The sequence below is a fragment of the Agelaius tricolor genome, unplaced genomic scaffold, assembly GCF_023055355.1.
Source record: "Agelaius tricolor isolate 1412-34295 unplaced genomic scaffold, bAgeTri1.0.p SCAF_4, whole genome shotgun sequence".
Taxonomy (NCBI): domain Eukaryota; kingdom Metazoa; phylum Chordata; class Aves; order Passeriformes; family Icteridae; genus Agelaius; species Agelaius tricolor.
The window spans coordinates 50,185,233-50,198,505 of NW_027269264.1; the positions used below are offsets into that span (position 1 = coordinate 50,185,233).

Genomic DNA, 13,273 nt, shown 5'->3' on the forward strand with positions numbered 1-13,273 from the left:
CTAGTGACCCACCATCTACATTATATTCCTGGTATCATCCATCATATAAGCCTGATGTTGAAATTTGGCATTTCCAGAGGTACTTTTAACATAATAAATGTGCTTCCAAAGTTCTGCGTTTTGCCCCTGGGTATAAGTGTTCAAAACACTGGCATGTTCTTTGCTCGCTCTGAATGTGAAGGGAGTGGAGTCACCTAATAGCCACTCAGAGAAGAAGCTGCAGAACTATCAGCTAAACCTTTCTGTTTTGTTTCTGTTCTTTCTTAACAGGATCCAGCAGCTGCAGCTATTTCGGACAGAGATTGTGATACGAGAGAGGGGGAGACTGTAGCCATGAACTATAAGCCATCTCCACTTCAAGTGAAATTAGGTGAGTCTGTGCTGATGGAGAGTGAAAAGGCTGAATCCAAGGCCTGAAAGACAGGATCATATGCAGATCTCTGTGCATGTGGCTGAGCAGGCCATCAAGGCTCAAGCAGTTCACAGAGCAGTTTTATCATTGTAATTCCGCTGCTGTGATTCAGGGAACTGACCTACAAACATGTAAAGCCCCTGTATCCATGGATGTGGTAAAGAAAGGAAGCAATGCCTTAAAAGCAAGGGATGGTTCTTTTAAACCTACAGGTTTTCTATTAAGCTGAGATCAAGGCTTGGCCAAATAAAGAATGAAGATAATATGGAGGGACTGTAAGAAGAAGAGAAGACAGAATAGTTGCAACAAAAGGGAAAGGATCAGGGAGTTGAGACACTACCAGAAAAAGAGCTGCTTTACTGCGAGATGCAGGCCTTTAAGTCCATAAAGGTTCCCACACAAATACTCACCTATTTCTGAGCAATATTTTTTAATTCTGGAAGCAGAATCGTCCTGTTACTACAAGACCCTGCTTCCTTTCAAGGCTAATGCTTACAAGAGCAATCCACACATGCCTGTCTGCCTCCAAAACCTGAGCAGCTATTTAGCCACACAGCTTCAAGAACCTGATGACAGACAAGCCAAAGGAACAGTGTGCTTTTTGCTAAAAAAAAATGGAAAGCTAAATGTGGAAAATTTCCCAGTAGGAGCAGGAAGGAGTCCCCTGGCTGTCCTTCACATCAGAGCAAGTAACGTTGAGAGGATGCTGCTGATTGAGGGTGGTTATGCAAGTCATGAATACTCTGAAACGGTGGCTGCTTTTCAGGAAAAGGCAGGGAGCAGCAGTGTGTGTTAATGACAGCGCAATTCATAGTTTGGTAAAAGATTATTACTGCCAGCATGCCATATGCCACCAGGATCCTTTTTTGCTGTCAAGATAGTTCTTTAATGTTACTAGACAGATAATTACTACTGCAGTAGTTGTTTTGGATAATTTAACACCAGGGAACAGGTTAGAGAGCAATTGATGCTATTATTGGTAAGTCTGCAATATTTTTGACTTTCTACGCAATGAAATATCCTCCTGAGGTTCACTAATCTGACAGGAAATGGTGCTTTTTTAGACTTGGCTTTGGTAAGTCATGACACCATTCTAGGATCATCGAAAATAGATTTGGATTCAAGGTAAAGAAGTTCAATTCATACAAATTAAATGGAAGAGTAATTTGAGGTAGATCTTTAACCAATCTCAGTATTATAAATAAAGCTGTTAGAATGAGAAACTTGAGGAGTCAATACGCATCAGGTAGTGTTGAAGGAGAAAGTATCAGAAGAAAGGACATTACTAATGAAGTTCTCCAACAGTAATTTTGTGTATATGTTCATTAATGACTTTTACATAAAAAGCAGGAGTCGGCAGAGAAAATTTAGTGGAGCATATTTGGGAGGAATAAGTATGATAAAGACTCCGAAATAGCATAGAGGAAAAAAACATGAAAACTGGAATAATAGAAATGAGAAGAACAGGACAGGAGAAACTCACTGTCCTGTAAGCTGACATTTATCAACTGGGGATGACTACATCAGTTGATTGTAAGGTTACTATTATTGAAATGGACTAGTACATGAAAACAGGTCACAGCCACACTTCTGCAGAACTTACCAGCTTTTTTTCCAGGAATCAGATAGAGGAGAATTATTAGCTCTTTCTGCCAGAACTTCTGCTTTCCCACATAGGAAGTATTCTTTTTCATTTAGCCAGTGCTGAGTGGCAAGAAGAGTCAAAGGGAGGTACTGAAAGTGTTTGAGCAGTTTTTGTAGTAGAGGCACACTGTTGCCAGGACCTCCTTTCCCCTTGGTGCTTCTGCCAAGTGAACTCAGTGCTGACCACAGTATGCTTATGAAGATAACGGGGTGAAACCTACCTGCTGAAGAGGAATTGCCCTGAAGGCTGACAAGCATCTTCCTGCCTTTTCTCCAGAGAGAAGTCTGTCCCAACACATGTCTGTGAAAACAGTGTTCCTCTTTAATGAAGTGAACACATACCTAGTGGCACTTGGACCAGCTCTCTACTCTTAGCCATACTCAGATGAGCTCTAGGTTATCTGAGGCAAAATGAGACTAACAGTATTGTCTATGGCCAGTGTAACATGCCTTTAATCCACATCAGTTCCTGCTGCTCTTATTCTAAAAATCTGCCCAGCCTCTTCGATTTTTTAGAAGCTTAATCAGTGCATCTCCCAGCTCTGGCCCCCATTCCTCTGACTAGATTTTTTTGTTCCTTCTGGATTGAACTTGTCAGAGTTGTTTTTAAGCTCTTTAAGGCTAGAAAAAGTTAAGGTAGTACATAAATTTTTAATAGCTTATCTGGCAAAGCCATTGTTGGGGATGGTAGCAACTAGGGGCTTAATCCTATTGCAGGTTTTCCATATGGATGGTGGCATTTTTCACTGTTAAATCAGAATCAATTGTTCAAATGTCAAATGTTCTGATGGAAGGTTGATAAATGTCATTTTTCAGTTTGCAAAGATTCGTGTGTAAATCTGTCGTATGTGCTTGCTGGAAGCTTGGCTCAAGTGAGCTCAATTAAATACCAACCCAGCATGAATACAACTTTTGCTTCCAGACGCTGCAGTGATTGAAGTGTGACAGAAAGAGCATGAAAACTGCACATACTGCACGCAGATTTAACCTGCTGCTTGAGTGGTCTTTTCCTTGGTTGTTTCTTCCCCTCTAAATAAATATGTTTGGCTACATGTTTGATTGATGGGGGTCAGTTAGATACAGGAAAAACTTCACGGATGTTTTGTATTTCTGGTGACTTCCTAAAGGTTGCACCTGCTTCATAAATGGAATAGTGCTTGATGCTAGGGCCACATCAAGGAAAGAACCTCACAGCAAGGGGAAATAAGATCTCTGAGTTCACACAGGTCATCCTTTTCAACCTTTATTGATACTGTATCCATATTAATTATGTATTTGTCACTTTTCTAGCACTCCCACTTTGTCTTTCTATCCGGAGCTGCTATGCTCAGCCTTGCTTCTTTCTTTCTTTCAGATCATTGATAAGGAGACTCCTGACAGCAAGGGTTGGGGGCTGGGTGTACATTAGTGCTTAGGAGATGTCTCCAGCACATCCTTATTAGGAGCCATATCCAGATGGAGCACATACCACAAGCCTTTTGAAAGCAGAGGAGAGTTATGATAAGGAGAGAGAGAGGAATAGAATAATTCCCAAGTGTAAATCTCAGGGCACCACATCCACTGGAAGGCAACAGATCCTCCTAGCATTCCCAGGAGATGAGATATTATTTTAATGAAGCTTATGCCATCTGCTTTTCTATTTTGCATTTTTAATTTCCCTTTTCTGGTCTGAAATCCCTACCCAGACAGTCTGTGTCTGTCTTTCCTAGCAGTCATGGCATTAGTTTGTGTTAAAACAGAATGGGCAGTGTGGAAATTGGTTGGAGTGCTGTAAAACAGGCAACAGGTGGATGAGGGATTGTGGCAGAGGCATCTTCACCAGCACATCCACCACGCTGGGAGCCTGGCAGTAAATGTCCTGCATGCCTGTCTGCAGATGAACATGTAGGAGAGAGGCAGAGACACTGACAGCAGCCTTCAACCCTCCAAGGTGCCTATGGCCTTAGGTGTAAGCACCTCCCCTCCTTGGATTAGATAGGGAATAAGGCACCGTTTTTGGAAGGTTCCTCAAAGGGCCCATAAAAGTTTGTGAAAATTGAATGTCTATGCTAAAGAAACTGAGTCACACCTCAAGGATGTTACTGGAATGCTGTTCACTTAGACCAAGCAGAGCTGATAGGGTTAAAAAGCAGCAGAAACACTGTCACAAGGACATAGAAAATGGTGTTCCCTGGTGTGTCTGACTTGGACAAAACTAATTCGTGACTGAGCCCCATCTTGGTGGAGATTTAAGTGAACAGAGGATATAATCTATCAGGGGACAGAGGCTGATGGCATGTCTGTATTGTTAGCTCCTGCCTTCCAGCCTGCTGCAGTGTATTCATGACAGATATTGAATTGCTCTGTGGTCAGAGAGGAATAGTACCAGGAGTATCAGTCAGAACTACAAAGCCCTCAGGGTTCAACTTAACAAAATTGGTGCATTTCCGGCTGAAATTTTACAGAAGGTCTCTGATCCTAGTAAACAACAGACTGCCCCATGTGGCTTCTGAGATTAATCTTTCAATTGGTGTAGGTGTTTTACCCCTTCCCCTGGGGTGGGGTGTGTGTTCAGAGCTTGTCTTAAAACTCTCCATCGAAGAGCCACAATGCACACAGCAGAGCAACCTCTCCTAGTGCTGCCCAAAAGGATGCAGTGCTCAGAGATCCCCTTCTAGGACTACTTTTGCCTCAGGTCAAGATGCAGAGCTGGGAAGTGCAGTCACAGACAGAGCCAGCAGTGAGCATCTTATGTAGGCTAAAAGGCTCTGTATCTGCCTCCATCTGTGGCTCCTTTTCTGCATCATCACTTCCCAGTCTGCTCCAAAACTTGTGACTTCTGAAGCTTTTCATACAGAAAATAGAATAATAAAGGGGAAGTTGAAGTAGACTGGACAGATCAATGCCATTAGTGTATCATTTTGTCAGTATTTCAAGTACTGTACTATTCCCTGTTGCTCTTCTGTAACAAGGTGATTAATGCTAATTAGGTACAGCAGCTGTTGTTTCTGGGAAGATGCTCTGTAGGTAAATTAGGGAAACATTTTATAAAAAGGCTCCAACTGTAAAGCTAGGTCCCTAGGTTCCAGCTCTGTTGACAGAACTGCAGATTTTCATATCCATAACTGTTTGCATGGCGACCTCAAGTGACATCATTACCTTAAGTGCAAAAAGCCATTTTGCTCCCCTGGGAGCACCCATTTCCTTGAACACAGTCTGTGCAGTGTGCAGGGGGAAGGGCGAGGTGGAAGCCAGAGAGCAGGAGCAATGCAGCACTGCTATTGATTTTCTCCATGAGGACAGTAGTGCAGCCCACTACTCAGAAGTCTCATGGAGCTTGGGAGGAATTTAAATAAACATTTTTTCATCTCTTATTACTCTTTCCATTTATAAGAGAAATACACAGATTTATGGTAGCATCCTTCCTGTAGGATATTTCCAGGCTCTTTCTGGAAAGGATGAGAGAGTGAGCAGCTGCATCACATTAAGGCTAGTAGGGCTGTCTACCGACAGAGCTGCAAAGATGAGGGCAGAAAACCCGTTCTGACAGGCATATTATTGCAGATTAGTTAGAAAAGAAGTAGAGGGGCAGAAAGGAAGAGGTGCCTGAGACGAGCTTGGGTAAGGAGTAAAGCCATTCTGACAAACTGTAACAAAGCAATCACTGGATTTCAGCTGAGACATCCAGGCAGGAGGGAATGTGTGAGAGAGTGAGACAGAGGGAAGAGAGGTTCCAGACAGCAAACCCCAGGAGCATAGCACGAGCATATGCATATGGGAATGATGTGGCATGAGATTCACCAAATGACCTGGCTTTTTGTATCACTGTAATTTTGCTTGATTTGTTATGCCACTGCACCAGGGCTTGGCTGGCCTTGCCTAGCCCTCCACAGTATGTGCACCTCTCCCATGACACATTCCTGGGTACCAACACACATCACGAGCCAAGAGACTCACACCCACTCACATCTTGTGTTGCACAGACCACGCTTGGCTAATATTCCTTCAGGTAGAAAGTCATGAAGAAGGAAGCTGTAATGTAAGTGGATAATTTTGGGGTGTTACCTGGCTATTCTTTAGCCAGTCCATATTTTTATGCTACTTGCAGTCTGATCGTATAGGAAGGAGAGCTAATCCTGAAGATATTATTTTATTTTGTATTGAGAATGGGCCAAAACATCCAAAGTCTGAATGGGGGTTTTATGCCTGAAGGGGAAACCCAGAACTGCAAATTACAGGTTCTCTTCTATGTCTGACCCACCACAGTCAAATCACCTCAATATGAGAAGCAGCTCAGAAGGTTGTGAAGAAAACCAAACTGAGCAAATTATTGAGATTCTCTGATGGACATGAGAAAAAAAATCAGTTAAAGAAGTAAGTAGTGATGACAGTAAAAAGTACCTGGTCTAGCAAAGCCTAACCCCAGCAGGCAGCACCACACAGTGGTCTGTTCAGAGGTCTCATTACACAAGTACATGTTACTCTCATCACTGTTTCCTGTGAAGCATGTAGAGAACTGGTTTAAAAGAAAGAGGTCCCCAGAGGTGATTTACAGCTTGTTCCTGACATTAAAAAGATGAACAGCAGTTGAGATGATAAGGCTGCCTGCTCAGATGTTGGTATCTTCAAAAAAATCAACTCAGAAAAGGGCAGTAATACTATATTCTGGCTCCTCAAAGTCCTGTGTCCTTAAATGTAGGTTCCACCTGTTCCACCACAGTGTAACATTTCCCCAGTTCTGAATTACACAGGTCTTACTATTTCTGTAGTTCCTTCTGATGTCTCCAAAAGTAGATGAGTTCCTGCCTAGCAGTTGAGAGAAGCAAGTATAGCCCAGTGTAATTAATGTAAATTGGCTCCAGAAGAGACCACAGCATCTACAGACAGTGCCGGGTGATGCATTTATTTAATGTGTTTGATTGATTAATGATGAGCCTTAAACTGTGCTTGATGGTTAATTGAATTTGTTCTGATTTTCATGTGATGTGGGCTCCCATTTTGTCTTCTCTGTGCTGCACTCTCAGCTCTTAACAGGGAAAGGTTACTGTCTGCTTATTGAATGTGGGGACTAAAATGCTCCATCAGCAGATCCAGCTCTACGAAACAGAGATAACATACACTTCTCAAAGGAGAGGAGCATGTCCTGGTACAGTAAGTTCACTGCAATTCTTGGTTTTTAGCTGCTATCCTTATGGACAAAGGATATGTTCATAGCAACCTGAAAACTTCATGTTGCTTCTCTGAGATATTAAAGGATTCTTTGGAGACTCAGAATTCATAAAAACACAGAAACCTTGGTGTGCCACAGCAGGAGAGCAGAAAAGACAAGGATGTCATCCATATCATGTGTCCTGTCAGTAGTAGAATCCTTGTTAGGTGAGGGTACCCTGGTGGTCCTGGATGCAGACCTCACCTGAGCATGAGCAGAGGTACACCCAAGGAACCCTTCTTCTGACCCCAGGCTTTGTTCCAGGCAGAGCAGACAGTGTTACATCCAGCAGTGCACAGCAGAGCCCCATTTTTCCAGACCCAGCCGTGGTGCAGCAAAAGCACCACCTGAAAGGCCCAGCTCTAACGTGGCAGGCAGGGAGATGTGCCACAAGAAATGTTTGTTGCAGCAGCAACGAAGGACAGTTGTTGGGCAGTCAGCAACAGCCACATTTCATTATGTCCATCAGTTTTGGTCTAGAGGTCTAGGGAGGAGTAATTCCCAAAGGCAGGAGGCAGCACAGAAGAAACCACTCTGTATTTCTTCATGGAAGGAGAGCTGGTTGAAGACATGGAGCAGTAGGGGCCTGTGCTAGACACATGTTTTCTAGGTTAGATTGGTAGAAGCAACTCAACAGCTTCAGCTGTTGTCAGTGTCTCAGCCTCTTACACCAACCAACACCACTGCTTTATGGAGAATCTTTAGGAGTGATAATTAAGCTGTAGTGAGGATAGCAGGACTAATTGTGCAGAAAGGCCTCTGAACCTTCAGAGTCCTGACAATCACTTCACTCCTGACAGGAATAGGGCAGTGACCTCTCCAGGAATGACCACAGCCTTCCTGCTCTGCCATGTGTAGAAAGTCATTTGGCATCTGTCTGTTTCTTTCAGACCTCAGTCTTTTCGCACAGCTCTTTCCTTGTTCCGCTTGGCAGTCATGCTCTATAAAGCAGGACCACTGAAGAAAAATAAACCTATTTTTACAGATGCCATATATTTACTATGATAAAATTTTATTTAAGAAAAAAGTCACAGCAGTAATTGGACAGTCTGATCCCATTTCTCTAGTTGTTAAACACAACTATCATTCAAAAAGCTTTAAGTGGTGCCTGCATCATGGCTGAGTAGCTTGTGCTGAGGGTATGCTTTTCTGCATCACTCATGGAAATGAGACTTTGCAACCTGGTACTGTGCAAAATAGCTGTGGTATCCTTTTTGAAACATCTTCCAGAAGGAAAAGCAGGAATTGTTGATCAAATTTTAAAATGTTTGAGCGTTGTCCAAACCCTCTTTCTAAACTGACTTTTAGGAAAACATGCCCCATAGACAAAATGCTTTTTCCAGGTCCAGTTACAAGTGGAAAGGAGGGGTAATACATACATTCTTGGCAGATGGATCCAAGTCTTTGTCAAATAATCATCTCCAACCTGTGTAATAATTGTGATCTGTTTGTGTCTACCTCCTACTAGTAGTAGACTCCTGTTGTCTCCACACTACTTTGCAAACTGTTCCTCTCCCAGGCTTCCTCCCACTTTCTGCATCAGTGAAATCATACATCTCACTTTTAGAGACTGCACAGCTGAGCCATTTTTCTCAGTGACTCCTGCCTGCCTTCCTCTTCATGTCCCTTTCATCTATGAACTCTGACCAAATTTTATTTTCCTTAGCTCTCTGCCTTTTTTATCCCTCTTGCTGCTTACCATGACAGGAACTTGAATTGATTCAGCCTAAGTCTTTGTGAGTGTTCCAACCCTTTGTCTCATAAAGTAACACTGTTTATAGCACAATAAAATAAATCCTTTACAGGGCTTTAAGACAACTCTACTGTAAACCCAAAACCATCTCGTTTTTTGATATAACGTTGATTTCTTTTCTGCATTCTGCACTAAATGGAAGGCAATCCCTGCTTTTTCCACAGAACCCACATACCCTCTTTTTTTGATCACAGTGCGAAATCGGTACAATCAAGTCAGCAGTTGCTAATGTGTTCTGGAGGAATGATGCAGTTCTGTCTAGCTCACTAGTCTGAAGCTCATGAGTTTTAAACTGCTTTCTGCCATGAGTAAACTGTGAGCTGGCTGTGAGAAGAAGGTTTAATCACACCAGGTGTTTCAGAGCTGTGGGCTGCTGGCAGCCCCTTGGCTGCAACTCAGCTCCCAAGTCTCACAGGTGCCAGAAAACAGCCCCTCTCTGTGCCCAATCACTTACCCTGCCTGAAAGTAAGAGCTGTTTTTCAAAAAAAAGCAAAATATTTTCTATTAATTACTTTAAATACTGGTTCTAGAACTAGAAAATTGAGAGAACAGATGAAAAGTACACGTGAGACAATTGTACTTTGTATAAGTTCATCCGAGAAACCGTGTTTGACATAATAAATTACACTGCTAAAAGTGTGTCTTGAACAGGGCAAGCATACTAAATATTTAAAGTGATGCTGTCAAGCATGGGTAGTTTGAGTCCGTGATGGAGGCTGCCTTTAAAATTTGGATTTTCAGGTTTGCTTTCATTTTTTAAAAGAAAAATATCCTGGACTTAAGACTCCCTAGTAAATCATAGCGCTTTTTTTTTTTTTTAAGTTGACTAAAAGAACTTATAACTGATGACTCCAGAATTCTTCACAAATTCATGTCTAAGTCACAAGGTGGTTTTGACTGTAAAAAGTCTGGGAGACTCATGTCACAAAGCACCTATGCCTTTTTTAGCTACTGATTTTCAGCCAGAACAGGAAAGACTCAAGTTCAGTTTCTTTTTCTGCCTGAATGCTTCAGCTCCCAGGTTGAAGAGTGGCTTTATGCAGCCTCTGATCTGTAGGGCAGGGGTTGAAGGAAAATGTGAAAGCAAAACTTTGACATAGTTATTTCTGTGCAGGCAGATGTCGTGTTTCCTCCAAGCTCACATAGCTGACTCACATTTACCTGTGTGCAGAAAAGCTACAATACACCACAGTCCTTGAATTTGACTTTGGGTCCTTTGGGTTTCCTGTGCTTCATTGGAACGGGTAGATCAACGAAAGGAGATGATCTTAGCTCCTTTGTTGGCACTGTGCTTTTTTCCATCTGCAGTTAAACAGTCCTGGGTACTGGGGAGTTCCCATCTCCCTGGAAATTGGGGTCATGATTAGAGAAGGCTGTGACTGCTCTGAGTCTTGACCAAATGAATTGAACCCTCTACAGCACATTCATCTGACCTAGAACTAGGCTGTAATCTCTGCTTCAAAGCAGGGCAGATAGAGAACAGGAAAAGGGCAGGGCTAAAGAGAGCAAAGCACCGTGCCAGTTGTCTGCATTTACCTGGTTATGACCATCCAATGGGACATGACCAGGACTTCAGAGTTCTGAGGAAAAGCTCCATGTGAAACATCCTCTGTGCTATTGAGGAATGATAGCATCATGCCTGAGCTGGCAGTAAATTGTCTGGAGCATCAGTGGGTACTTCATTCCCAGCCTGTTACTTTTCTCACCTTACAGAAATCCTTTTTCACCATGAGGACAGTCAAGCATGAAAAATGTATCCTGGGGAGATCGTGCCATCTTCAACCCTGAAGGTTTTGAAAATCTGACTGAATAAAGCTCTGAGCAGCCCAGTCTGATCCCATAGCTGATGCTGCTTTGAGCAGGACTAGAAAATGGTGATCCTGCTTCTGGTTAGGACTCCAGGTTGTTTTTTTAAGATGTCATATACTTTCTATTCATTACCAAAATGAACAAACAAAACAAACAAACAAACAAAAAAACCAAAAACATTTTGTCTAGTTAGACCTTTGGATTCCTAGCATAACCACGGCTGGATTTGCAGAGGTAGATTTAGGTGACTTGCATGAACTGGCATAAAGCAGTCCTCTGATATGTCCCCTGGTAAACAAGCAAAACACAACTGCTGCTTGATTTTCACTTCATTATGAATGTTCTTTTTAAGTTTTAATTACTGCTTTTTCTTTCTCTTTAATTCACCAAACTTTCTTGATTGATTTTAAAAAGATGTTAAAACTAATTTTCTCTTTTGCTTGTATCTCTTACTGATTCCAGTGCAGAGACAAGGAGATTGGTTCTTTTACAGATATGTTTCCTAACTTGCATTCCTTAGTGCTGAATGATTTTGTAATATGAGCAAGCAGCTGATTTCTTCTACCTACTGTGTCCTAGCAAAACATTGGGGCATTAGCACAGGGCACTAACAGAGTGTACAAAGCAGAACCAAATTAAAGTGTTTGTGCATGTGCTTGTGTGAGGTGACAGTCAAGCAGCTACCAAGGTGGCTGTGCAACATCTCCATTTTTTAGACCAATTTGAGCTCTTCTTGGTGTTGGTCATGTCTCAACTAGCCTGTGGGAAAGACACTTTTATCTTAGATTGGCAGAAGGATTCTTTTCATCTGTAGTTTGGATTTTTAAGAGGATTTGCAGAAAGAGATCATGACCCAGAGGCTGGTTGTCACACACAGATCCCTACCTGCTGCATACCACAAATAATGGAAGACACAGAATAAAACAAAAGCAAATGAGTCATCCCATCCCACATTTCTTCCTTTATGAATTCCATGTTTTTTTCCCTGTAGAATGAGGGAATGGATTTGAATCAAAGAAGATTAAAATCCATCCTGGAGGGCGAGGTTGACTATTTTAATGTGAAAAGCACTATTTTGATCTTCTTGAGAAGATTTTAGGGCAGGAGTGGAGGCAGTGGGCAGGTGTTCAAGACTGTTAAATGTATGGAGGTTGCCTTGGGAAAAAGTGAATGTTGGTCTGCAGCAAACTGATGTCCAGAAAAAATAAATACTCCCTCATGGTCCAAGAGTTCAGAACAAAGTTGATTGTTCAAACAAAACATTACCAAGGTTACAGAACAATACTAAAACTTTTCAAAGGCAGGATGCTACAAAAGAACAACTTGCCAGACCTCACAGACCAGCACTATAATTCAGAGGCAGGATCACAGAATTGTGAAAAATTAAACAGAGAATATTTGAGGTCCTAAAAACTAAAACTCAGGAGTACATGATTTGTAAACTAATATTACTTAAAAAAATAAGATTATTCAGGACAGTCCTTCAAAGCCTCTGGGGTCTGCTACATACAGGTCCCTCTGCCAGTCCAGCAGTGTTGAAGTTACCCAATTGTTTTCAAGTGGTCCCCAGAGACTTCCAGAAAGTGCCCCCTGGGCACTATCTACCACTGACGTGTGCTATTTTCTTTGACTTTTCCCTCACATCCCCAGATCCTTGCACTGTTGTTAGATGTTGGTTGATCTTCATGAGGTTTGTTCCATATGATCAGGTTATGAAGTCAGCAGTAAATCCTAAGTACTATTTTTCTCAAGGTCAGCCAAAGTTAGCAGAGTGCACTTAACACTGCAAGTTAAGTACAAAAACCACAGTCACTTTCCTTACCACTGAGGCCTTTCCAGTGAGCAAAGTGTGTTAGATTTAACCCCCAAATTTACCTCTCCATGTTACTGGAATTTGCCACTACAAAGCACCCTCTCCAGAACAGACAAAGCAGGGACACTTTGTTGGAGGTCTTGTTTATTCCAATTCACTGCTTTTAAGCATGAAATAAATTAAATTCACTGAAGAAAATACTTTCTGGCTCCGGTTTCCAGTACAGTTCTCTCCAGAGGACTGTAGAAGAGCAATGGCTCTCTGTGGCTTTTTCACCAGACATTGCTGCAGGCGTGATGCTGTCAGAGCTGTTCTGACAGCTTTGTCATAGTGTGGTCAGGGGAGGAGATGCAGCTTGCTTTCCTTTATATTTTAGTGGACCCTGGAGACCTGGCAGGAAGAAACCTTGTTTCTGTCATCAGGCTGAGTCAATATGACTTCAGGCGCCCAGGGAACAGATGCAGGAGATAGAAAATTGCTACTTTGAGTTCCTTTTCTGTTTGTTCTCATTTTTATCCCTATGAGTTCCAAGTCAGGACGTGTCTCCTCAATCAGATGGCTTTGCTGGATTGTTTATTGAGTGATCAGAAAATTATGATCCTTACTCTCCTTCTCCCAGTGCACGTACTGCCCAAGGAGAAGCTCTGTTTAAGC

The 13,273-nt window shown here is 42.3% G+C and overlaps 1 protein-coding gene across 3 annotated transcripts in view; it reads left to right on the forward strand.

Moving 5' to 3' along the window:
* Window positions 1-13,273, forward strand: part of FAM219A (family with sequence similarity 219 member A) — a 92,996-nt gene that overhangs the window by 53,604 nt on the left and 26,119 nt on the right. For all 3 annotated transcript variants that reach the window (XM_071425704.1, XM_071425705.1, XM_071425703.1), the window contains exon 2: window positions 271-370. In XM_071425704.1, the coding sequence (XP_071281805.1) occupies window positions 271-370 (100 nt within the window). The remainder of the gene's footprint in view (window positions 1-270; window positions 371-13,273) is intronic.